Source organism: Marmota marmota, unplaced genomic scaffold (assembly GCF_001458135.2).
Source record: "Marmota marmota marmota unplaced genomic scaffold, marMar, whole genome shotgun sequence".
Lineage (NCBI taxonomy): Eukaryota > Metazoa > Chordata > Mammalia > Rodentia > Sciuridae > Marmota > Marmota marmota.
Genome location: NW_025999942.1, coordinates 11,787,264 through 11,813,217, shown reverse-complemented (window position 1 = coordinate 11,813,217; position 25,954 = coordinate 11,787,264). Strand labels below are relative to the sequence as shown.

Sequence of the window (25,954 nt, the reverse complement as noted above, 5' to 3'; positions counted from 1 at the left end):
TTTTTGGAAATCCTGCCTATGCTCTGAACTCACCCATGCCTGGCTCTTCTTGAGCAGATAACAACCCTCCCTAAAACCTTAGTGGCCCCTCATAAATTCTGATGTTGGAATCTCAATTCACTCCCTACCTTGAAATGTTAAGCCATGTAGAGCTTTAACCTGCTATCTTCCCTTGTATTACACTTGCCAGAAACAAGTTAGCTGTAAATTTCCCAAGACAGTTGTCTTTGTAAATTTTGGTTGTAAAAAACCCTACACCCTTAGATTGGCTTGACTTTTGTGTGAGACAGTTGCCGGCCAGCCAGCTCTCTTGTGTACACAATGTATGCTTGCTTTAATTTTGTTTAAAATTGGAGCCAGTGGCCTTTTCTTTGTGTCACTGGTTCAAAAGAAAAATAATTATTGCAGTAATTATCATTAAAAAATTTTATAACACTGAATTATAATCTCATAGCAGAGAATATAATTGTCAACAGAGGCTCTCTTCAAAATGGCTGCTTCGTGGAAGTCATAAACTTATAGGAGACTGTGTGTTCAGGGAGTGGCACTTCCAGGCCTGCTGGCTCCTTTCTTACTCTGAAATTAAAACTGGACTAAATAAAGGAGAAAGTGCCCTAGTTTCTGGGCTATGCATGGTAAACACTAATTTATAAAATGTTCTAGTCAGATTTTGTTAGTTTGGTCTATATTACTAATTTACTTTGGAGGCTAATACTCGGTTCAGTTAATCATCAGATCTGCTGAAAGCCTATTATTTAATAGCTCCTGAGCCAGTGAACAGAGACAGAATTCAATGGGTCCCACCTTGTCCCTAAAATACACCCAGCTGTACTGAGGTGCCCAGGCCTCAGGGGTCCCTAGCATACTTGGGTTCCTATGCTAAACCCAGGGTAGGCACAGCTGTCCTCATTGCCCACTGCCCAGTCTCTGCCCTGGGCTCCTCCTCACACCTCTCTCCTCAACCAAAGCCTGCTGTGTGAGCTCCAGACGATGACATGACCCCATGCCACACCCATTGGCCTCTCACCTGGTCCAGGGCAGAGTCTGAGTCCTCATCCCTCCCTTCATAATTGCCCTGAAGTCTGAAGCTTCCAGAGCCCTCTTGTCTCTGCTGCTGCCCTGATGATCCAGGCGGGCTCCCTCCAGGGCTGGTCCTGCTCTTTGGTCTGTGCAGAGTGGTCCAGAGCCTGAGGGCCCCAACAGCACCACCTCGGAGTGGCTTCTTCAATGCTGCTGCCCACATCTCCCTCTGTCCTTTGTTCCTGCTCGATTCCTCTTTCCCATATGAACTACTGTGTATCCACACTCTAAATTTTAACTCCAGGTCATGGAATCTCATGTGTTGTAGCCACAGAAGCCAGTCCACCGCTGGCAGCATGACCATTAGGCAGGAACCCTGAGCACTTACTGAATGGATGAGTGGATCTCAGTGCTGGTGATCTTGTGTTCATCTTTTCTGTGAGTCATGAGTGTTTGTTGCTGTCAGTGGTGGAAGCAGAGGAGCCTGGATCTTGTCTGTCTTTCTGCCCAGTGGCTCTGTCTGTGCTCAGCTGGGTTCCTGGTCACACACTTGTCATGCTTAGTATGTTCCTACCAGACAACTCCAAAATACATTCCCATTTTTTTTTATCATAAGCTCTCCATCACAAACTTATTCATGTTACTCACAGTAGTAGAAAGTAGGAGTTGATTTCAAGTTACTAAATATGAATAATAAAAATGCAATCTTAATTGTTGTTTATTTCTGTTAAAAATCAATAATCCAGGTTAACTACTCAAACTAATATGTGGGATAGAATGTGGCCTCAGTATTTCTTTAGGATAGAAGGGCACAAATGTATAAACCAGATAATCATACTGACACTGAAGAAGTCAAACACATATTTTGGAAATATAATAAATGTCAGAATCCGAATATGTGCATAGATGAGAGAATAAATGAGAGAAAAAAAACAATAGCCAGAAAGGAAACACCTGTGTAAGCTACATTCAGGAAGCCACCTCTGCTCAGGTTCCTTCCTAGGTGAACAGCTCAGCAGCAGAGTCAGCTCCTGCCTGCAGCTTGTAAACTAAACTGCAGGACAGGGAGGGAAACAAGCATCCTATGATCCATGCACCTTGACCAGGTCTGAAGCTTGTAATTAGGCACAATCTCTTAGAGAACAGTAAAAATTACACAAATTGCATTGGATAACTTACAGCATACACAGTAAATCATTCACCAGTTATGAAATGTGATATCATGGAATGATTAGAAATGTGATGTCAAAGTGTGTTCCCAGATATGCCTGTATTTGAAAATTTATTCTTTACATCCACGAATTCTACTTAAAACATGGGAAATAAAAACCTTAATGACTAAATTCATATTAAAGTAAATGTGGTAATGTGAAGAAAACTTCATTTAAGTTATCTTCAAATTTCACCTATACACAGAAGAAAGTGTGTCTGTGTTTCCATTATCAACACCCATGTTCTAGTTCTAGCTTGCCATTGTGAAAATAGAATAAAAACCTTGTAAATGATTTAGTCCAGTCAACTTTATCATATGTAATTTACTTAGAAAAAGAAAATGAAAATGTACTGAAAACCTATGTTTGATAAAAAAATATTATGTTATCCATAAATGGAAACCTCATTAGAAGACGATGTCCAAAGAAAATGTTATAATTAGGGTGAAGCTTATAGGTCACATGATACCTTTTCAGTTCAAGAACAATGCTTTGGATGGTGACCCACCTTTAGGACCAGCAGAGAAGCTTCTGTTTAGGAGGTGAGCAGCACAGCACCTGGGAGAAGACTTTCGCTTACTCAGCTGCAGTAGTACCAGTGGGGAGGGAAAATGAGAAACCAAAGATGTGAAAGGTAAGGTCATGAAGTACATAGTGTCAAGGACAAGAAATTTTCTGAGCCAAACAGGCCATATCTGTGGTAAAAATGCAGTGTTAAGTTGAGGTGGTGGGAATGCAGGGATCCTTGCTTCCTCAGGTGCAAAGACTCCTTCATAGTCCTGAGGAATGCTCCTGCCCAGCAGTGTTGAGGAAGGACTCCCCCAGTTATTTCATTATATTTGAAGTTGAGATGGGGACCAGAGAGAACTAGGAAAGTAATACTCAATTCAAATATTAAAATCAATTGATAGTTTTCCCCATATTTGTTGGACATTTGTGTTTCTTCTTTTCAAAAGTGTCTGTTTTATTCATTTGCTCATTTATTAATTGAGCTATTTTACTTTTTGCCAAAAAAAATTTGTGAGTTATTTATGTATTCTAGATATTAAGCTTCTTTCAGAAGAGTACCTAGCAAAGATTTTCTCCCATTCTGTAGGCTCTGTCTTCACATTCCTTATTGTTTCCTTTTCTGTGCAGAAAGGTTTTGATTTGATGGCATGCCATTTATGGACTCTGGGCACTATTTTCTGAGCCTTAGTGGTCCTATTGAGAAGTCATTGCCTGTGCCTGTATGCTAGAGTGTTGACCCCATGTTTTCTCCTAGAAGCTTCAGTTTTGGGTCTGATTCCTAGGTCTTAGATCCATTTTGGGTTCACTTTCAAGAACTGTGAGGAATACATTTTCATTTTTCTACATATGAATAATAAGTTTTTCTATCACCAATTTTTGAAAAACCTGTCTTATTTCCAATGTATGTTTTTGGCACCTTTGTCAGGGATTGAATGACTATAGGTGTCTGTCTTTGTCTCTGTGTCCTCTATTCTGTATCATTAACAATTAGAAAAATGCAAATCAAAACTACACTGAGATCTTTTACATCATGCCACTCAGAATTACAGTCATCAAGAATATAAATAATAATAAATGATAGAGAAGATGTGGCAGAAAAGGAAAATGTTCATATTTGGGGGATTATAAATTAGTAAAACACAATGGAAATCAGTATGGAGGTTCCTCAAAAGGGTAGGCATGGAACTACACCATATGACTCAGCTGTGCCACTCCTTGGTATTTAGCTTGAAAAATTAAAGTCATTATACTACTAAGATACATGCATACCCAAGTTTATGGCAGCACAATTCACAATTCTCAAACTATAGAACCAGCCTTGGTTTCCCTCAATGGGTGAATGGATAAAGAAAATGTGGTACATATACAAATAAAAATAAGCAAATAAAATATACATATACAAACAAAAAAATACTTTTATTCATCCTTAGAATAAATAACCTATGTCAATTGAAGGAAAATGGATAGCTCTGGAGACCATTATGTGAAGTGAAAAAAAAAACTGAGAAGTTCAAAAGTCATATGTTTTCTCTCATATGTGAAAGGTATAGAAGGAAAAGTAAATGAAAGACAGAGGGATGGGAATCTCATAAAAATCATAGGGAGATCCGTAGAAGAAAGGGATCAAGGGGAGAGAGGCAGAGAAGGCAGGGAGAAGTTCTAGGGAGTGATGCCAGCCATATCCTATGGCTATACTTTGTGCTTATACAAATATTTAACAACAAATGTACAACTGTACATTCTGTACAACTGTAACACACCAATTAAAATGGAGAAAGAGATAAAATCATATAAGCTACTATTACACATTTGTTATCTGAGTCATACATATACTTACATAAAAATTCATTTAACAAAAGCTCTGTAGGATTAACCATTTGTTCTAAACAAATGCTAATATACTAAATTTCCTTTATTCTCCTCTTATTTTGTCATATTTATTACTTAGTTTTTTTAAATTCATTTTTATTCAAGCAGTGCATTTTTATGGAGAAAGAGAACCAAACTTCAAATGATTTCATTTTGTTGGGGTTGTTACCCAAAACCAAACTGGCCTACTTCTCTTGCTCCTGATCATCTCTGTGTTTGTTCTCGCCTGTTTGGGGAACTCAGGAATGACTGCCCTCATCTTCTTGTACCCACGGCTCCTGACCCCCATGTACTTTCTCCTCAGCCAGCTCTCCCTCAGAGACCTGATGTACATCTCCTCCATGGTCCCCAAGATGGCCATCAACTTCCTGTCTGGACAGAAGAGCATCTCCTTCCTGGGCTCTGGTGTGCAAAGCTTCTTATTCCTGACCATGGCCAGCTCAGAAGATTTAATCCTGGCTTCCATGGCCTATGACCACTTTGTGGCCATCTGTTTTCCCCTCCACCATCCTATACATGTGAGTAAGATGATGTGTGGGAATATGATTTTATGCCCTTCATCTTCCTTACTTCAGGTCCAGGGCCATCAATCATTTCTTCTGTGAAGTTCCTGCCATGTTGCCCTTGGCCTGTGGGGACACCTGGGTCTATGACACATGGTGTTTGTGAGCACAAGCCTGTTTCTCCTTGTTCCTTTCCTTGGCATCACTGTGTCCTGTGGATGGGTCCTTTTTGCTGTCTCCCATATGCACTCAAAAGACAGAATAAGAAAGGCCTTCACCATGTGTGCCACACATTTAACTCTGGTGGCACTTTACCATACACCTTTTGTTTACACTTATCTCAGTGATACTGCCAGTTATAAGTGATGAGTTCTGCTCCTTCAGATGTTGAACTATAACATTAGAGAAGTGCACCAAGACAAGAATATAAAGCAGGGTTTACTTAAAAAGGGGGTAACAGACTTCTCCAGGAGGGAGAAGGGGGCTATAGCTGGTATCCTGGTATGGCAAGAAGTAAGGGTGTTTTTCCTTTTTGTGTGTCCTAGGCTTCCTTTGTTCTACCCTCTTCCCCCTTTTCCTTCTTGTTATGTGACTAGGCCCAGGAAATGCTTGGTGGGATGGCCAAAAGGTGGGAAGCCAGTCTGGAGGGGCCATGGAAGAGTGATCTGGACAAGAAGGACATGTAATTAGTAACTCCCTGTAGGGAGTGACAATTCCTGGGATAGGTTACCTTAGCAATAGGTTGGAGCAGGGGCAGGTTCTTGATAAGGTTGGATAAAGGGCTCTGTAGGAATTAACATTTCAATTCCTCCATCCTGTAGAATCTGACTCTTGCCTATATACCAAATTCTGGCTTCATTTTCCCCTCTAATTTTAGAAACTCCTTACTGCTGTGAGGAAAAGGGACAATGATCATCTGGCTGCTTTGAGCTGAGAGGGATGATGTGAATTGCCGCAAGCAGTTTAAAGTTTCATTTTAGAAGTCAGGTTGAATTGAAGTCTGTTTGGGGAAGAACAGTTTGTAAAGTTATTTCAGGGCAGGTGCTTCTATACGAGATAAACAAAAAGACATGAGTACTAAAATGAGATTAATACAAAATAAATGTTGCAACATCTGGAACATGTCAATGAATATCATGAAAATAATAGAAGGTCTTTCACCCAGAGGTTTGAGGGTTAGGTTTTCTCCATAACTAGACTGGAGAGGACAAGGCCTTTATTTTGGAATGTAAATCTTTAACATTATGTGTTATCAGGAATTAAAGCACAACATTTAACTTTTAATGTCACAGAGGTTTACCCTTTAAGATGTATTTAAGTTACTCAATGTCATTTAATTTTGTAAAGTCTTTCTACTTGTATGACTTCTATGTTTAGTAGAGATCCCTTTATTTCTGTTACTTAGGGCTAGATAATCATACTATCCCTAAGTAACAGAAATAAAGGGATCTATTAAGCTTACCTGTGTAGGTTAGGAATATCTATAGGCCTTAAACTAACTAAAAACTTCTGACTCTGGTAATTTCTCTTGATAGTTATCAGGCATTCTTCCTAAGAATCTCTTGTAATCTTTTGTAGCTTCCAGTTTTACTTATTCTTGGGGGTAACACAAGTGTATATATCTTAAGTTACATTTAACTTTCTTTCTTTCTTTTTTTTAATGCCAAGAAATGGCTGTGTTTTGGTTTAACTGTTTTTGCTAGGTATTTAAAATCATGCTGGTCAAAATTTACTTCCTACCTACTGTTAAGAGTCAGGTGAGTTTCCATGGGAGTCACTATTGTGAATCTTGAGAGCAGCTTCTTATCTCTGTTAGTGCCATTTGTGCTAGAATGGTTCACATTCTTGCTGACCATGTGAGTTCTCTTGGAAGTATCATAGATGTCTACCTTCTCCAATGACCCTCGTCCTCTTCATAGCAAGTGCACCAATTGGCTTTTTGTTCTCCAGTGGTCACATTAATCTCCCTGATCAGGAGGTTGTGTGGCCCAGAGTTGCAAAGCTCTTCAGAGAAGTTCCCTTGTTCCCTGGATTCAGACTGATTTAGAGTACAAGAGCCAAATATTGGATTTCTTGGCCCTTTTAATTTAACTCTAATTTTTAAGTCCTCATCTTAAAGATCCAGCAAGTCAGTTTCACCCATCTTAAAGTAAGAGTACTGGGCTTTAACTTCAATGTCTATAATCTTACAGTCATTGACCCCTTTTATTAATTGGGGTCTGTATTTTCCTATGTGTCCTGAAGGTGTGGTTTATTATCTTAAATTAATCCAGGTTGTGTGTTCTTGAAGCAATACCTCTGCAAAATATTAAAAGGCAACAGTTACATCATTTATAAAGAGAATGCAAAATGAAATTAACAAATGTAAAAACATATTTAGATCATATAATAGCTATCTTGAATTTTTGCTGAGTTATACATTATATCCTTTTTAGGTCAATTTGAGGTGGCTAAGGGAACAAAAGCATCAGGCAAACTGTGTGTGTGAAAGAACAAGCAATCAGGTGCCAATAGACACGCAGTGATCATGCCTCATATAACCATCTGTCAATCAGCGGGGTCTCCTGATCAACCCTGGAAGGACACAGATTTCAGCAAGATTCCTTAACCAACCCCAGGAGGACAAGGGACTTGAACAACCTCCCTTTCCTGTCCCAATTCCTCCCTTCCTGCCCTACACTCAATAAAATTCCAATCTGGCTGAGCCTGGGCATGAGTCCCCCAGACCTGCTCTGTTGGACTGGAGGGTCTTGCCCAGGAGTGAATATCAATAAAACCTTGTTCAGCTGCCTTTAATCTGCTTCATTTTGATCACCAGTGCCTGACCTTACAATCCCCTGTTTGAGACCACAGTAATTCTTACAACAAAAATCAATCCTTTTAACACAATTTCAATTAACTGAAGTGTGGCCGACTTTGGAGTCATTCTGCTGTGTAATAAGGTGGGTGGGCAGAGCCTTATCTCAGGTAAGGTGGGCTCTTCATAAATCTTAAGTGTTGTAGTTTTGAAGCTGATTTTTGCTTCTTAAATATCATTTTATAAAGTTTACATATATTGTTTTTTGAGTCTACATGAATTTTAGCTAGAAAAATATATTACATTTAAAAGGTAAATTAAAGAAAAGCTGAGAGCTTTTAACCTTTTTTGTAGAGAAGTAGCAAAATGCTTTTATGTTTAACAATATTAACCTTTAAATTGATTAGGCTCTAATTTGCTTCAAAATATATTGAAATTTTACACCAGTGTAAGAGTTAACATAAAACTTTATGCATCTTATTGATAACAAGTCCAGTTATAGATCAGTAAGCCATATAAATAAATCCCCAATAAAATTTGTAATCCTTATAAGTCTAAAATTACCATACAACTTTAATTTGGAGAACACCAGCTTGATTATATATATATATATTCAATTCTTCTACATTAAACACTTGTATATCTGGAAGATATGAACACAGTTAATATACAAAGAGGAGTAATAGCACTACAATTACATTGATGTTTTTATATTAACCAAGTTAACTTTTTAAAAAAAATCTAGACTTTGTAAAAGTGCAATATTCCAAAATAACAATTGTTTAACCAGAGTTGTATGAATCTTAATTTCTTTAAAACTTTATGTTCTAAAAAATAGAACTTAACAGACACCATGCTAGTAAATTAATGTTTTAAGAAATTTCTTGTCACTTTAACATATAGATTAATCTTTAGTTTGTATCAATATATCAACATTTGACCTTAGGGAAAAAACTTAAATAGGTTTGAATGATTGTTCCATATATGTAAATAACCAACTTAGTATCATACAAACTTGTTGAAATTTGCTCTTTATTTACAAGATGTTCTTTATCACTTACTTAGACTCTTTTTGTTTATTTCATCAAATGATGATTTTCTTACCCCCAAACACCTACTTTTCCTTCTATTGAATATAGTTTTCATATCTAGAACCTTTTAATTTCTCTTTCCCATCTGTTAACCTCCTTTTCTGTTCACAATTTGAAAAATTCCTTGTAAATTTCTGAATTTAGACTCCATTTTAATGAGAAGAAATACTTTATGTTATTTACAGTACTCTAATTAAAAACACAGTTGAAATTTTAGGGTCCCTTTTGTATACAGAATCACAACTGTTTACCATGTTATGAAAATATATGCAATTCCCTTAAATAGAATTATATCTGTTGGGACTTTAAACTGTTAGTAATCTTGTTTTCAGTGATGACAAAGCAATTTTAAACTCTTTTTTTATTGTTCAATTTGTAAAAACACCAATAATGCTACTCAGGGGAATTTAAGGAGTTAAGAGTACTTGATGTTATAATTCAACAGTTGACATTTTAACCTTGTAAATTAATCAGATGTCTAACAAACACATTTATGAGAAATCCTAACTCAAAATTAACTTACTTATTTTTACCAAAATATCAGACAAGTGTATTGATCAGTATTAGCCATCTCTCCCTTGTTGAAGAAAAGTCCCAGAAACAATGGATATTTAACTTTTATAAATATCAACATTTTATTAGTTCCTTGAACAACTAGAGAGACTTGTGGTTAAGTAATTTCAAAGATATCTTTACTTTTATTTGTTTACCCAATCTAAACTGAACCTTCTTAAATCATGTGAATTAAGGTATTTGGATCCTTTTTATAAATTTATGAGCACTCCTTATCTATCTATTCATAATGTATGGATGCACACACATGTGGACAGACAACACAATACACAGTATGCACACACACCAAAAGTGAAAGCCTTGTAGTTTCCCCAGGTGAATACTCCCTTGTGATGTTATAGATGTTTAAATAAATAAATACATAAATTTTAAAAACCTCTTTGGTTGAATAAAAAATAGGACTGATCACAAAAACTCTAATTTTAGGTTTGTAGAATCAAAATTATGAGCTAAAAAATACAGAATCTAAGAAAAATTAAGACTCCTACCTAAAAAAAAAAAAAGACACGGCTGGTAACTATTTTATTAAATTACTGTACAATTAACCTTTTGGTTTAGTCTAGTAAAAGTTCAGGTAAAAGACACTTTTTCCTTTTTCCCCCCTTGGGCCTCAGACTAGGCTCCTACTAAACCTGCAGTCTTCTTCCATTTACATTTCAATGTAAGTCCTGGCTAAGACCTGGAAAGAGCTCAGGAAAACCACTATTCTGAGCAGAAACCTCATGTCCAAGGCATTTTAACCATTTTTGCTAGTTGGTAACCCACAGGTCTGGATGTCAAAAATGATGATACCTTATTTTCCATTATTTTTGAGACCAAAGCTACTATGTTAAGCTGCTTACTGAGATAAGCTACTGTCTGTTGAGTGGGTCCATTCTCTTGTGTGACATTCCTAGGGCTATTCCTCCTCTCTCAGTGACAAACAGGTTAAATTTTGCTTTATAGGTAAGTTGAGCACAGGGTCTTGAAGTAAGTCCCCTTTTCAATGTCTGGAAACTTTTACAATGTTTTGGTTCCCATATCAGGGCAATTGTTACTTGGTGTAGAATTCCTTTAATGAGGCTGTAAAGAGGCTTAGCCATTTCCCCATTCCCAGAAATCTAAAGCCTGTAGGATCCAGTATCCCTAGGTAGCCTCTGAGTTGCCTTGTGGTCTGGGGTAGAGGGTATTTTCCTGTGGGGTTACTCTTTCCTGTCCTAGCTTGCAGGTTCCTTGAGATAGCTATAATTCTAAAGTGGGAAACAGGTGGGTTGGTGGGGCCAGGGAGGAGTGATTCAGTCAGGAAAGGGGTGTAATTAACAACTCCCTGTATGGAGTGACAATCCCTTGGACAGGTTACCTTAGCAATAGGTTGGAGCAGAGGCAGGTTATTGATAAGAGGAGGAGGAAGGGCTCTGAAGGAATTAACATTTCAAGTTCTCCATTCTCTGGATCTGATCCTTGCTTATCTGCCTATCTAATTCTGGCTTCTTCAGGCCCAGGAGTCTTGGCTTATCAGCAGAGCATGAGAATCTAGCTGTCTTCTACACCATTATCACTCCCAATGTGCAATCACATCACCTACAGCCTGAGGGACAAGGAGGTCCTGGGGGCCACAGGAAGAGTATGTGAAGTGTTCAACCCCAGGAAGAAATGAGCATGACTGTCCCTGTGTTGAACCCTGATGCAAAGAAAAGACCACCGACTCCAATTTTAAATCAATTAAAGCAAACTTGTATTTGTGTACACAAAGAGAGCTGATCAGTGGCTGTCTCTCTTAACGTGGGCTAGAGAGCAGCCCCCAGCTCTTCAGGAAACAGGTTTTATAGCACAAAAAATTGCAAAGGGGAGGTATCTTGAGAACTTATAGTTAACAAGATTTTGACAAGCATAATACAAAAGCAGATAGCAGGTTAGTGATCTGCACGGCATGATATTTCAAAGTGGGGAATAAACTCAGATCCCAACATCAGAATTTATGAGGTGCTGCTGAGGTTTCAGAAGGGTTGTTATCTGGTCAAGGGGAGCCAGGATTTATCAATTGCCACTAAGGTTTCAGAGAGGGTTGTTATATGGGCAGGGAAAGCCAGGCATGGGAGAGTTCAAGTCATGGGCAGGAATTCCAAACAAGTTTAGAAATTGCAATAATTTATAGTAAAACAGAAATTAAATTTTCATGACTTTGTGACAAGACAGCTCCCAATCTTAAGGTGGAATTAGGCTGGGTTCATCACCTGCTTCTCTCTGTTATGTTGCTCCATGCTGACTAGCACACTCTGGAGCAGAGATGACCAAGAGAATTATGATGTGATTTCACATATGTAATTAATTTCTAGTAAGATGTTTATTAGTAAAATTAATTTAATATAGTGATCATTATAAACAAATATAAAAATAATTAATGAGTTTAATGGAATACATTAAAATCCATGTTAATATGAATGATATAGATATTAACCATAATTTATGTCATTATAAGTTATCATATATATGATATGTGCTTATATATTAGTTAATGTTCTAATATTCATACTGATGTTGATATGTTACCACATCTACATGCTTCACATAAAATTATTATTGTTGTAGACTTTGTTTTGCTTCTATTTTGTCAATTCTGTGTGTAATTCATACTAGCCCCCAAGTCCCAGCAACATGGACTATAAACTCTTCTAGTGACCCACAAACACAGTAGGCCACTGTCCAAATAATCACAGGGTTTCTGGGAGACTCAAAGTCTTCTCCTTCAGGGAGGGAGAGGGTGGGGCCTGGTGAGTCACACCTTCCACAGCCCATAGTCACAACCCTGAGAAAAACCAGCTTTTCAAGTTCAGACCCTTTCCTGCCTGGTGGACTGGACCCTCACTTATCACAGAAGCTACCACAACCCAGTCACCCTGGCAACCAAACACCAAGACCACCAAAAGAAAGCTTGATGAAGATGTCAAAGGGTGATAAACAAAATGAGGGGGCAGAAAATTGAGGCATATTCAGGGACATACTGTCCTCAGTGAGCACCTCTTCATCTCTTGGAGAAAGAGTAAAAGCGTCTTTGGCTGCTCAATTGGAACTTAGTCTTGTTTCTGCTTCCAAAATTCCAAGAAGGAAAAACAATCCAGTCTACAAGGTCAAAAATTGGTGATGTTTGTTCTTTCAGGAACATACTTTGGAAGCAGAAAGTTTGGACATTCCCAGATGCCTGGGAACAAGGAGCATGGAGTCCACTCAGAGCACCAGTGAGCTCCTTCCAAAAAGAGGAGAGTTCCCCAGGGGTCCAGGGAGCTCTTCCTGGTTCCCAGTAACCCCTCCCAGGGCTGGCTCAGCTCCAGCAGGATTCCTGGGTTTCATTCTGGGGAGGGTCTCACAGGGAGCCCCAGTTGCCCATTCACCCTCAGCCTGGCCACACCCTTAATCCTTTGCATATTCACACCTGGGTTCCCCTGAAGCCTTGCAATCCCATTCAGGGAGCTCTGGTTTGCTTCCACTACTCCCACCCTGGGGCTGGTGACTTGTGGGGTGGAAAGGAGGAAATGAGAGGTGGGGTGGGGACTGCACAGGCCAAGGAGGTATGGGAGGCACAGGGCTGAGAAGGGCTATGGTGGCAGAGGAGCCTGTGTCACCTTCTCCCACCTCCTTTCCCAGGTCTGTGATGTTGTCCTGGCTCTTCCCTAAAGGTATCTGCCCTCAGGGCAAAGGTGACCTGCCCCTAGGTCTTCAAAATGCAACCTGAGTCCCAGGAGTGAGTGTCAACTGGGGGATGAGGGAAGTGCTGACCCTCAGTCCTCCCAGGACCCCCTGAATCAGAGTGTGCCTCCCAGCTCAGGGAATGTGGGTGCACAGCAAGTGGAGGAGCCCTGGGGAGAGTCTCTACCTGTCAAAGGCTGAAGGACCTTTTTACTTTGAAAATTTGCTGTGCAGTAGGAACCTCAGAAATTGGAGTCAGAGAGGCCCTGAGTAAATCCTGGTTCTCTTCTCCTGAACAAATCTCCTGATGCAACCTCCACATCTCAAACACCAAGTGGGTACACTGGAAAGGATGCCAGTCACACTGGCCTCTCACAAGCACAGAGGTGAGATGAACTGAGCACCAGGTGGGAACCTGGCAAACACCAAGTGCTTCTCACAAGCAAAATTAAAACACAACTACAAAATCATCATGGTTCAAGATGTAAATGAGCCAAAATTCAATGTCATTGTGAAAATCTTCATGAATCCAGAGTGTTAATCCAGAAATGAATCAAGAAAATTACCAAGGACAATGAATCAGGGACAATGACCAAATTTGGGGATGAAGATATTACAGGTATAGGGCCTTCAGGGAAACTGAGGCACAGGAAAGACTCCCTTCAAAACCTGACTCTGTGATCATGTCAGAAAGGTTTCAGACATGTCAGTCAGAGTAACAGGCATGAGTTCACTGAAGGGTTAGGAAAACAAGGAAGGGGAAACTCTCAAGTGAGAGACTTTGTCCACTCAGAGGAGAGAGACAGTGTACCATTCCTGCACTCCAGTTTTATTGGGGTCCCAGAGAAGTTTCCAGAAAGTCCAGCCCAGGTCTGCCTCTTGACTTTAGATTGAAAACAGGGTGACCTCAGACTTTCAGGTTCCCACTGTCATGGCAACCCTATGTTACCTTGGCCCATGCTGACCAGGTCTAATTGCAGTCTTCACTACACATTCTTACAGGTTTATGGTTAGGAGACATTTTCCTTATCTTTCAGAATCTGGTATGGAAAAAGGGTCACAAAAGTCACTCCCTTCAAAGTGTCTTGGGTTCCTCTCATTAATGCTAATTCCTACCTGCATTTCCATGCAGATAAGAGGTAGTTTGCTGAGGAATCCACACTTTCTGTCCACTTAGGCCTGGCAGGGCTGCAGGGAAATTGCTTTTTGGTAAAGAATGCTTGTGCAGTGAGCACAGTGGGCCTATTTTATACTTATTCTCTTAAACTTGTGTTCCGACCATACTCATCTATCTGTTCCCTAATAAAGGACAGAAAAAGACAACATGATCCCATGTAAGCCTGTGGTGCAATATGGGAGAGAAAATACCAAACCACACTGAACTCAGCCTTTGATGCCATCCAGGAAGAGACAGTGGTTCACACCAAGAGCCCAGAGAGATCTGGGGGATTCTTGATAAAATGCCTATGTGAGAGCACTATGTGAACTAACAACAAGCTACAGAAGCAGAACTCAGAGAGGGGCTTCTTCCAGTGAGGCCCTGGTTCAAGCTGGTGGGTGATGTCTGCACACCTGGGTGTGGGTGACAGTCCCTGTGTTGTTCTCTCATAAACAGGTTTCAGAAGGCCAGCCCTGCTAGGATGCTGAGACCTCCAGGCTGAGACCAGTTCTGCTCCACAGCTCAGAGGCCAGCAGTGGCCCCACTGCAGCTGACCCTGAGGCTGGATGCCGCGCAGTCCAGGGCCTCACTCCTTACCCCCCTTTCTGTTCCCCAGCAGCAGCCTTCTCGGTGCCCCCTTCACCTCCTTGTTTCTGAGGGTGTAGATCAGGGGGTTCAGGAGGGGGGTGACGATGTTGTAGAAGAGGGTGAGGAACTTGCCCTGGTCCTGGGAGGACCTGCTTCCTGGCTGCATGTACATGTAGATGATGTTCCCATAGAACAGGGAGACCACAGTGAGGTGGGAGCCACAGGTGTTGAAGATTCTGTGTCTTCCTGAGGACGACTGGATTCTGAACACCGCCCTGACGATGTGGCCATAGGACACCAAGATGAAGACCAGGGGAGACAGCACGATGCCCACGGCCAGGACAAAGACAGTGCCTTCTATGGCCACTGTGTTGACGCAGGCCATGCGGATCAGGGCTGGCATCTCACACAGGAAGTGGTCCACCTTGTTGTGCCCACAGCAGGGTAATCGTTGGGTCACTGGAGACATAACCAAGGAGTTGGCCATTCCACAGCCCCAGGCCACTGACACCAAGCCCAAGCAGAGTTGTGGATGCATAATAGTCATGTAGTGCAGGGGCTTGCAGACGGCCACGAACCTGTCATAGGCCATGACGGCCAGCAGCAGACACTCCACTCCACCCAGGCCCAGGAACAGGAAGAGCTGGACCACGCAGCCCACATAGCTGATGGTCTTGTCACGGCCACTCAGGTTGTGGAGCAGCTGGGGGATGGAGCTGGTGGTGAAGCTGAGGTCCAGGAAGGACAGGTGGGTGAGGAAGAAGTACATGGGCGTGTGGAGCCGGGAGTCCAGCCGAGACACCAGGATGATGGTGCTGTTGCCCACCAGGGTCAGCAGGTAGGCTACCAGGATGACCACAAAGAGGACCCTCTCCAGGTGGGGGCGGTCAGAGAAACCCAGGAGGATGAAGTGGCTCTGGGTGCTACCATTGGTCCCATCCATCTCTACTGCACTTGAGGAGAGGTGTCAACACCAGTAGTGGCACCTGCTGATGCTGGAATATGGACTCCTAGCCAGGCTTAGAGGAGCACAGAGCAGGTTTTTTTTACTCACCTAAGCCCTAAACACTGGTGTGGAGGCTCTGCTATGATTATTATCTCCAAATTATAGAAAAGGAAACTGAGGCACCGGTGTGATAAGTAAATGTCACATGTGGAGAGGCAGAGCTGGTCTGCCCCAGGGAACGTGCCTGACATCATCTGTATCCACCCCTGTGCTCTGTCATTCCAGAGAGAAAAGTCACACACCCGCCGAGCTCCAACCTCTGCTTCTTCCAGAGTCACAAGTTTCTGAGCTCAGAGGCACAAAAGAACACTCCAAAGAACCCCCTGTCAAGATTTAGGAAATAGCAAAGGCAGCTCATCCTTGAACATCACGGGTTTGAACTACATGGGTAAACTTCTACAAAAATTTTTTTTTTAGTAAATGCATTGGAAACATGTTTGGAGATTTGCAAGCATTTGATAAAACTTGAAGAAAAAGCATGTGACTATAAATACCCCCCAAATTTAAGAAACATTTAGAATGTCATAAATGCATGAAATACATGCTGGTAATGCTACCTTTTTATCATTTACTAACATAAATTATACATAAATATTATATAAAATTAAAATGTATCAATATTTTCACAAACAGAGACCATACAACCTGCCACTTGCAAAGGAGAGAAATGGAAACCAAAGCAAACTGTAGCAGGCATCATCACCCAGGAGAGGAACTCAGGGAGCCTGACTCTGGGCAATGACCTCAGCCACCCCTGGTGTGGGGAAAAACGTGTCCTTCTCCTCCCTTAATAAATGGGGACAGAATTCAAAGCCCTGGAACATGTGTGGTGGTTACCTGGTTAGGTTTCTGACTCCCACCAGGAAAAACAGACCCCTAGGAGCACCAGCAGTCCTGACTCCTGTGACCCTCTCCCCACCGGGCAGTGGAACTCACCTATAGACCCCCAGAGGAAGGGCACCCTGCACATGGAACCTTACCTGGAGGAGGTAATGACGTGCTGAGAGGAGCTTCCTGGGTCCTCAATTCTAGGGAGCCCCTCACCCTCTTCACCCAGTGCACATATTGCTTCCTTTTTAGGTGAAATTCTAAACCATAGCTCCCATGAAAGGAAACCAAAACTGACACAGATTCTATGGTTCCACATTCACCATCATCCTAGGTCAGACACAGTACCTCCAACCCGGAAGTGAACAGTAGTCACCGTTCTGCTCCATTAGGTCATGGCTCAGACTCTCAGTCTGAGTGGAACAAATTAAAATGACACCCACTTAAAGCCTGTGACCAGCACCGCAGAGCTTGGACAGGGAGTAAGACACAATTTTAATACTTCAGCAGGCCACGGTAGAGTTGGACAAGCTGAGCACTGAAGACCTCACAAACTGACAGCCAATAAGTGATTGGCATTGTAGTGAAGGGTCTAAAGAGAGCCTCAGCTGATGCTCCTACCATCACACACATTGTGCATGCTGACCTCCCAAGCTCCGAATTCTGCTTTTCCTAGAAATCCCTTTCCTATTGATTTAGGCCCTTAGGTAGTTGGTTGCAGCCAGGGTGCTGGTACAGTGGACAGAGCCAGCACTCACTGTGGTGTCTTCTGCCTCCCTGATGTCACCAGTCGGTTGAAAGTAGCCGGGACAATGGTACAGTGCACAATTCCTAGACCTGCCAGGGAGCAGAAAAACACACAAAATAATTTATTTTAGCAAAACTGGGTAAAAATCCCATGGTGTTGGCTATTTTGAGAATGTTGACCTATACTACAACATTGCCTTTTTCCAAGAGCATTGCTGATGTATTGAAACATAAAGTGCACTTGTGAAATTTGAGGTCAAATTCAGAGGAAAAAGGCATGCTTGACACACAGATGAGAATGCAGTGGCCCTCAGGGCATGCCACCTCAGGTGGAGGCCACACTGTCTAACAAGCCCTCATCTGTCACACTGTGGAGCCTGTGCCCACTGAGCAAAATTAACTCTATGTGGCACCAGATAAATATAATATTCTTGCCTTGATGTCCTTTCTGCAGATGTCACTAGATACCTGGGTAATGAGCACAGCTCATTAGAGTCAGAATCCAGGCAAAGAGGTAAGCACACATGCAAAAAGATGTACACTAGGTAAGCACTCACATCACACACCTACCTGGAAAGAACAGATGAGGTGTGCTCACATCCTCTTCTCAGCTTGACATTGGGTTCACTTGGCTGGGCAGACACTGCCTAGCAGCTCAGTGGCTGATTGAGGGCATATACTTCCCTGCCTGCACCAAGCCACAACTTTGGACAAGAAGATGAGGTCTGGAAAGATCTCTTCTTCCAGACAAGTGGCATACCAGTTGTCTTTCACTTTATAAAATGCTCAATTTAAAAATCACAGCAATAGATTTATATAAGTGCTTTCAAAAACTCTTCCAAAATTTTTTGTAGAAATGGAATATTTAAGATATTGGAGATTGGTTTGCAGAAATGCACAAGGATTCCCTGCCACCTCACATGGAGGTGGTGGTTAGAAAGTCCCAGAACTTCTTTGAAAAGCTTTTAATTAAAATTATACAATTTGTCAATCATGCATGTTACAAAGATATGAAAGGAGAAACACATCCCTAAGCCATCAAGCTATTTCTTAGGAACACCTGAAACAGACAACCTAAAAAATCTCTGAGTTGAACACTTTTTAGTAGTATTTTTCACACTGTGACTTTATAAGATCATTGCTTTTGGGCTCCAGACAGTAACCTCTTAATCACTTAGCCTTAAAACAATCCGTGCAAAATAGAATTCAAACAAAAGAGTGTGATTTTTCTGGGCCATTTAAAGACTCTGGTGCCTCAGTTTCAATGGGATGGCTTCCTGGTGAAGGCTGAGCCTCACTGGGCTCCTTCTCCTGCACTCCTGGGAAAACATGGTCTCTCTAGTCCACAATGAAACACCCAGTACACACAAAAAGTGACACTTCACTAGCAACCACTGTCTGCACTTCAAAAAATATGGTCAAATTCAGTTTCATTCAAAATGAATGAGTAAAATATACTTGTTCCAAGGAAAAGTAGAATTTTTTAACTGACAACTTAAAAAAAAATTCTTATGCTATTGCACACTTAAGATTTGCACATAGATTGACTCAATGTTTAACTGATGGTGTATAATCTTTGCAAACCACACAATTATGATGTAGCAAGGATGTACATAACACAGGGTATGGTCTGTGTCACATACTACAACATTTATACCCCAAAGAATCTTTAAAAAGATTACAGTGACCATTCACAGTTGGAGACTCTGAGGTCTAAAGGGCACAGGTGCAAGACAAGGTGGTTGCCACTGACTCTCTCTGTCCCAAGTTCACGGGGCAGCCCTAGGACACTTCACTGTGCTCAAACAACCTTGCTGGGTGCAGAAGGTTTATCCCATCCAGGAACTATAATGTGAGGTTAAATGTCCACAGTCAGGCTCCGACCTCATTCCATGAGAGGATGGAAGACACGTTCTGCTCAAGAGTGACAACCAGAATGTTCAGGGATCCCAGGGGCAGGCTGAGGTGGGCTGCAGTGAGAGGGGTTTATGCTCCTCTGCAGATCAGGCCTGCATGCTCCCCAGGTGACTGTGTGCCTCTCATGTCACTTCCCCTACACTAGCAGAGGTTCTGTAGCTTCAAATGTCACCTCTCAGTGTTCTGTACAGCATTTTTAATAGTGTCAGCAGAAAGAAAACTGTTCTCAGACAGTACCCAGTGTAAGTTTCACAGGTAAATCACCAATGGGGACATTTTTGATAAGGTTAAAGAACAAACCAACATTTTGAGAAGCTGAGGCATATTTGGGGTGTGGTATTGTCCTTAAGAAAAGGGGAAAAAATGATATGGCTTGGGAGGCTTGGAGATGCCAGGTGCCCTGGTTTGAGCTCTGGGTCCCCATCTGCCTCTGGCTTTCTATGCCACACATTTTTGCTGTGTTGAGCATTTTCTTCTTCTGCTTCCCCACTGACACTGTGTGGGAAAATGATTTCAAGGTAACAACATACAAACAGAAGCACCCTAATTAGGAGGGTTATGAGAACATTACCTTGAAGCACTGCTTGTGATAGGAGAGCTGCTCTCCACCTGTGGATCTTGGAGGGAGCTGGGTGTGAGTGCCAGAGCTGGACAATGCACCCCCCCCGGGTGGGAGTCCTCTGTCCCTGCTGCCTCACTACACATTTCTTCCTTCCTTTCCCCTGTGCCTGGTGACAGCACCTACCCCTCAGCTGGTAGGCACAGAGGCAGATGACTCACAGCCTAGCAGGAAAGGGGCCCCAAGGCGTGTACAGGGCTGGAGGCTGCCCTCTGCATTCCTCCCAGGTGGCCTCAAGCCCTTTGCACTTATCCCTTATCCCAGCTTGACCCAGTTCCTCTAAAGATTCAAAACCCATCTTCAGACATAGCCACTCCCCGCCCAGCATTCCCACCTGGTCAGTGTCATGGCGAGACTCCTCCCAGTTGGAAGATGGCCCTGGCTCTTTGTCCCTCACCTGGCACCCACCCATTTCCCTCCCTGGGCAGCCTCTGGGCCCACACATAGGGGCACAAGCCCTCATAGAGGCCTGGAAGAGAGCCCAAGACTGTCTTCCATATATCTTTCAAATTCTGTTACTTTTGATCAAGTTTAATAAAGAATTTACACCAAGTTAGGAGAATGGATTCTGATTATCAGGGTCACAGAGCTTCCTGTCAGGCCTCCTGAGACGTCACAGGCACCTCTGTTCCTTAATCAAGGATAATTTAAGGAGTAGTATTGCTTCAAAGTGAAATTCAAAAGCAAACAACACAGCCTGAGCATGATGTGAGACCAAGTGGGATTTCAACCCCGGTGTTCCAGAGTCTTCTCCTAAATATGGAGAAGTGCTTGCTGTTCCTCCCTCCAAAGACCACAGAGGACCAACAGGCACAGGGCATAGCCCCATTCCACAGAGTGAATTTCCAGTACTGTGGGGTAGATGGTGTCCATGCTGAAGGACCCCCACCTGCCAAGGCCGGCAGGTGGAAAACGAGAGTGAGGATGAGGATGAGGGGTCAGGGGAGCAGTGTGGAAGGGGACAAAGCTGAGCGGAGACTCCTTGAATTACTGGAATTTGGACTGTACTTTGGAATGACTGGGTAGGACTTGAGGATATCCTGGGTGAAATCCACTTTTGGCCAACATCAACCTTATACTTACATAGTCCACCTGTCTTTAGCAAAAAACTGAGTTTCTATAAAGGGATAAAATCAAAGTTACCAGAGTTGTGCTGTAAATTTTTCTGTAGCTCTAATCCCCTAGCTTCTAGTCTATCTCTCCTTGATAAGACAGTAAAAATGGCACTAACACTTTTCTTCTCTCTATAAACTTGCGCACATACATAAATTAGGTCATGTTCAGCACCAAATATTATGCTCTCCTCAGGTTTTTTGCCTCCAGAAAAAGAGAAAGAATTTGTAAGGACAGTTATTGAAACTGTCAGATTCTCCAATAGCTTTGAACTGGGGATTTAAACAATTCTCTTATTGGATTTCTCCCCACATTTTATTTAGTGCAAACACAGAACTTACATAATCCACAAATATTAGATGATCATGTAAAATGTTGCCGCAACAGTTTCATTTTAATATTTTTTTACTGTATAATAGATATACAGAATAGTGAGGGGCAGGCTGAAATTTTCATACATGTACAGAATATAATTTGCTACATTTCAGTCCCAGTACATCTTCTTTTCCTCCCCTCCTGCTTGTCCTCTTCCCCTTCCTCTAGTCTACTGGTCTTCCTTTCATTTATTGATTGGTTGACTGGTTGATTGTGCTTTATACATACATAAAGGCATTATTCATGGAGATGTGTTCGTACATCCACCTCCCACAATTTGGTCAGTTTTATTTCCTAGTTCCTCCCTTTCCCATTCCACTTCCCTAACCTTCATCCCCTTTGTCTCCCACTGATTTCCCCTCTCTTTTCAGGGAGTCATCTCTCTATTTTTTTTACTTCACTCTGACTTCAGCATATGAGAGAAAACACCCACCCTCAAGTATCAGAGTCTGCCTTATTTCAGTTTGCATGGTAGTTTCAGGTCTATGCATTTACCAAGTAAAATAATTTCATTCTTCTTTATGCTGAACAAAGCCACATTTTCTCTATGCAGTTGTTTGTTCATGGGCCCCTGTATAGGGTTCCCAAACTAGACTTTTGTGAATTGTGCTGCCTTGCACATTGATAGGCATGTATCACCACATGGTCATTTTAGTTCTTTTGCATAAATACCGAGAAGTGGGACAACTGGGTAGTACGATGGTTTCATTCCTATACTTTTGAGGAATCTCCATGCTTTTTCCAAAAGTGGTTGTACTAATTTACAGTCCCTCCAAAATGTATGAATTTACTTTTTTTCCCCACCTTCTCACCAAAAATTATTGTTGTTCATATTTTGGGTGATTGTTATATAGTCTTGATTTGCATTTCCCTGATTACTATGGATTTCTTCTGGTAGAGTTTCTTGTGTCTTCTAAGTGTAAGAAGATGTCCTCAGCAAAGAGAGATACATTCCCTTCTTCCTTACCTAGTTATATCTCTTTAATGACCTTCTCTTGCCTCAGCTAGAGTTTTAAAAACTATATTGAATAAGAGTGACAGTGGACATCCTTGTCCCATTCTTTATTTTAGAGGAGATGTGTTTGTTTTTTTCTCCATTCTAGATGATAATGGCTTTGAATATGTCATATAGAGCTCTTAAAATTACAGTCAGTTTCTTCTATCCCTAGTTTCTCCAGTGTTTTAACCTTTATGGGTGCTACATTTTGTCAAAGGCTTTGCCTATATCTATTTAGATGATCATGTGATTGTTGTCATTAATTCAGTTGATGTTATGAATTAAATATATTGACTGTGTATATTGAACCAAACTTGCATTCTTGAGATGAAACCCACTTGATCATGGTGCAATATCTCCTAATGTGATTTTGAAGGCAGTCTGCTGATATTTTTAAGGATTTTAGTTTCTATGTTCTCTGGGGACATTAATCTATACTTTTCTTGATGTATCTTTGTCTGGTTTAGATATCAAAATGACACAGAGTTTATAGAATGAATTTTTCGAGTCTTCCCACTTTTTATATTTAATGGAATAACTTGAGGAAGATTGGCATTGGGTTTTCTTTAAAGGTCTAGTAGAACATGACTGAGAATCCATCTGAATGAGGGCAGTTCTTCATTGGAATGTTTTTAATTGCTATTTCTGTCTCATGGCTTGATATTGGTCTTTTCACATTTACCATATCATTATGGTTCAATTTGGGTAGCTGACAGTGCTAAAAATTTATCAGAATATTTTTAGATTTTATCATTTATTGGAGTACAAATTTTCAAAAGAATTTCTAATTATCCTGTGGATTTCAGCAATGCCTGTGGTAATATCTCCCTTTGTAGCTCAAATTTGGTTATTTGTGTCCTTTCTGTCTCTTTGAGTTAGTAAGTCTAAGGTTTATCCATCTTCTTTAGCTTTTCAAAGAACCAATTCTGTTGCATTCATCCTTTGCATTTTTATTCTCAATTTTTTGAATTATGGTTATCTTCTTAATTATTTCTTGCCTTCCACTGGTTTTGGAACTAGCTTGCTCTTTTTTCTCTGGGTATTTGATGTGTAACATGATTATTCATCTACGATCTTTCTATCTTCTTCTTCTTTTTTTATGTAAGCATCCAATGCTCTAAACTTTCTTATTATGACACTCATGCTGTCTCAGAGAATTTAATATATTGCATATATGTTCTAATTTGTTTCTATTTTTTCTTCTATGATCCATTCATTATTTAAATATATTGTTAACCTCCATGTGTATATCATTTCTATAATTTTTCTTGCTGTTCATTGTAATTTCATTCCTATATGATATGATGATAAGAAATATATCATTTTTTACATTTTCTAATATTTCCATTGTGACTTACTCAAATGAACACTCCTAAGTATTCCCTTCATCATGTTGATCCTTAGATCTCTAACCTAGGAAATCAGAGGATTCTGGTGAACATTACCAAATATCTCCTACAGCACTCCATCTTCTCCTGAGACTAATTCTGGGCAGCAGGCCAGAGCTGCAGAGCTGAGTGTGTTGGAGAATTTGCTCTCAGCTTGAATTGAGTCCATTTCTACATCAGCAAAGTCAGGTGTAATGGCTTAGGCTCCTGTCCCTGTGGGCTTGGACAATGGGGATCAATTAGGGTCAAAGGGAGGACATGTGAGGTTTGCTGGAGGAAGGTTGTGAACACCAAATGCAGCAGCTCAACCTTCGTTGCCCTTTGTAGAACCTGACGAAGTAAGTGTGGCATATCCTAGTTTGTTTGGGCTTTAACAAGGCAATAACAAAGGAAGATGTGTGAGCAACAACATAGGGAACACTCACAAGGTGAAGAGCTTTGTGATTTCAGCATAAAGATGATGGTAGAGGTGGGAGCAGAGAGCACTGAATGTGTTCTGAGGATTCCTTCCTGGTGCCCTTGACATCTTGTGTCAGGAGAATTTGGTGAGAACCAGGGCTACTGCTCAGTGGCAGGACCTAGCTCCTTAGCCTGGTTAACTATGTGGGAACATTGCTGTTTAAACATTTTGAGTTCAATACACTGTCAGCGGGGATTCTTTTACTGATAAAGCTACTTCTCTTAAAATACAAAATCAAGCACTTCAGACAAGGTAAGTCAAGATGATATTATTGAACTCAGTTGATTTGGGTGAAATTTAAATGAGGGAAATAGTTTGGAGATGAGTTCACACACTTTTTTTTGTACAAAGAACAGAAAAGTGGTTTGTTATGGTGTTTCAATAACCAACTGGAAAAGCTAAGGGTGAATTTAAAGGTAAAATGAGGCCATGTGAACCTGTTAAAATTATACAACATGCTGCTCTCAAGGATTTGGAGCTTCGCTGGGACAACAAATGTCTCTGAGCCTGAGTCTTCTCAATGTTGAGCATATAGAAGGAAGAGAGGAGATGGACTCACATTCAGGACCTTCTATGTGCTGAACACACAGAGCTCACTTACTTCTGTCCTCAGAATTCTCATAGGAAAATGCTGATATTGAGTTATTTGAGGCTCAGAGAAGTTGCTGGTTGTCTTGGGCTGATTCTCTAACATTTCAAAACTGTGCAATATTCATAACAATTGCAAGGTAAACTCAGGGTCCAACACTTGCTATGTTTACATGTATCAGGCTCTGTCAAATTGGATTTTCATTTTTTTCTATTTAAAAAATTCTATATGTTTGAGCAATGGGCTTTGCAGGATGACTCACCATGCAGCCACAGGAGTAGTTCTCTCCAAAGTATAATACAGCAAAAAATGTGGTGTTTAAATGATTCTGTTGTAAGAAATAAGATTCCATACCTAATTTAAAAAACAAAGTTGCTGGTAATCAATGAAAATAGTACCACCCAAAGGTTCCAGATCATAAGAGCTCAATTACAAGTTGTATAGTATCCTGAAAGTAATGATTCAGGCCCATTCTCTGAACACATGAAAATTTTTAATGTTGCAAAATTAGTTATTGTAGTAACTACCATCAAAACTATTTAATTTGTAAAGTATACATCACATAATCTAAATATAAATATAGACTACCTCCAAAAATGGCCCAAGGAAGGCATAAACAGCAGACTGAAATTAAACCTGGACTAAACAATGAAAGGCGGAAAGCACCACAAGTGGCTCTGTGCCCTCCAAGCCCGGGCTGTGTGTTAAGGATTGATTTATGAAATGATCTAGTCACACCTTGTTAGTTTGGTCGATGTTACTAATTTACTTCTGAAACTAATATTTCATTCAGTTGATGAGCAGATCTACTGAAAGCCTCTGAGCCGGAGGCAGAGACAGAGGATTCAATGGGTCCCACACTGTCCCTAAGCAGCACCCAGTTGTGCTGATGTGCCCAGGCCTCAGGATCCCTGGCATAGGTGGCTTCCTT

At 41.0% G+C, this 25,954-nt stretch overlaps 1 protein-coding gene and 1 pseudogene across 1 annotated transcript; one reads left to right on the top strand and one right to left on the bottom strand.

Moving 5' to 3' along the window:
* The first annotated feature begins 4,727 nt into the window (after positions 1–4,727).
* On the top strand, positions 4,728–11,839 carry LOC107153289 (annotated as a pseudogene).
* A 3,043-nt stretch (positions 11,840–14,882) lies between these two features.
* Positions 14,883–15,927, bottom strand: LOC107153321 (olfactory receptor 2W3-like). The gene has a single exon (XM_015498840.2). It carries the CDS (start codon positions 15,925–15,927, stop codon positions 14,983–14,985), a length of 945 nt encoding a protein of 314 aa, XP_015354326.1. The 3' UTR covers positions 14,883–14,982.
* Between the last annotated feature and the right edge of the window lie 10,027 nt (positions 15,928–25,954).

Bases quoted from the DNA above. Each gene is read 5' to 3' on its own strand.
- LOC107153321 (XM_015498840.2), bottom strand. From the start codon at position 15,927: ATGGATGGGACCAATGGTAGCACCCAGAGCCACTTCATCCTCCTGGGT.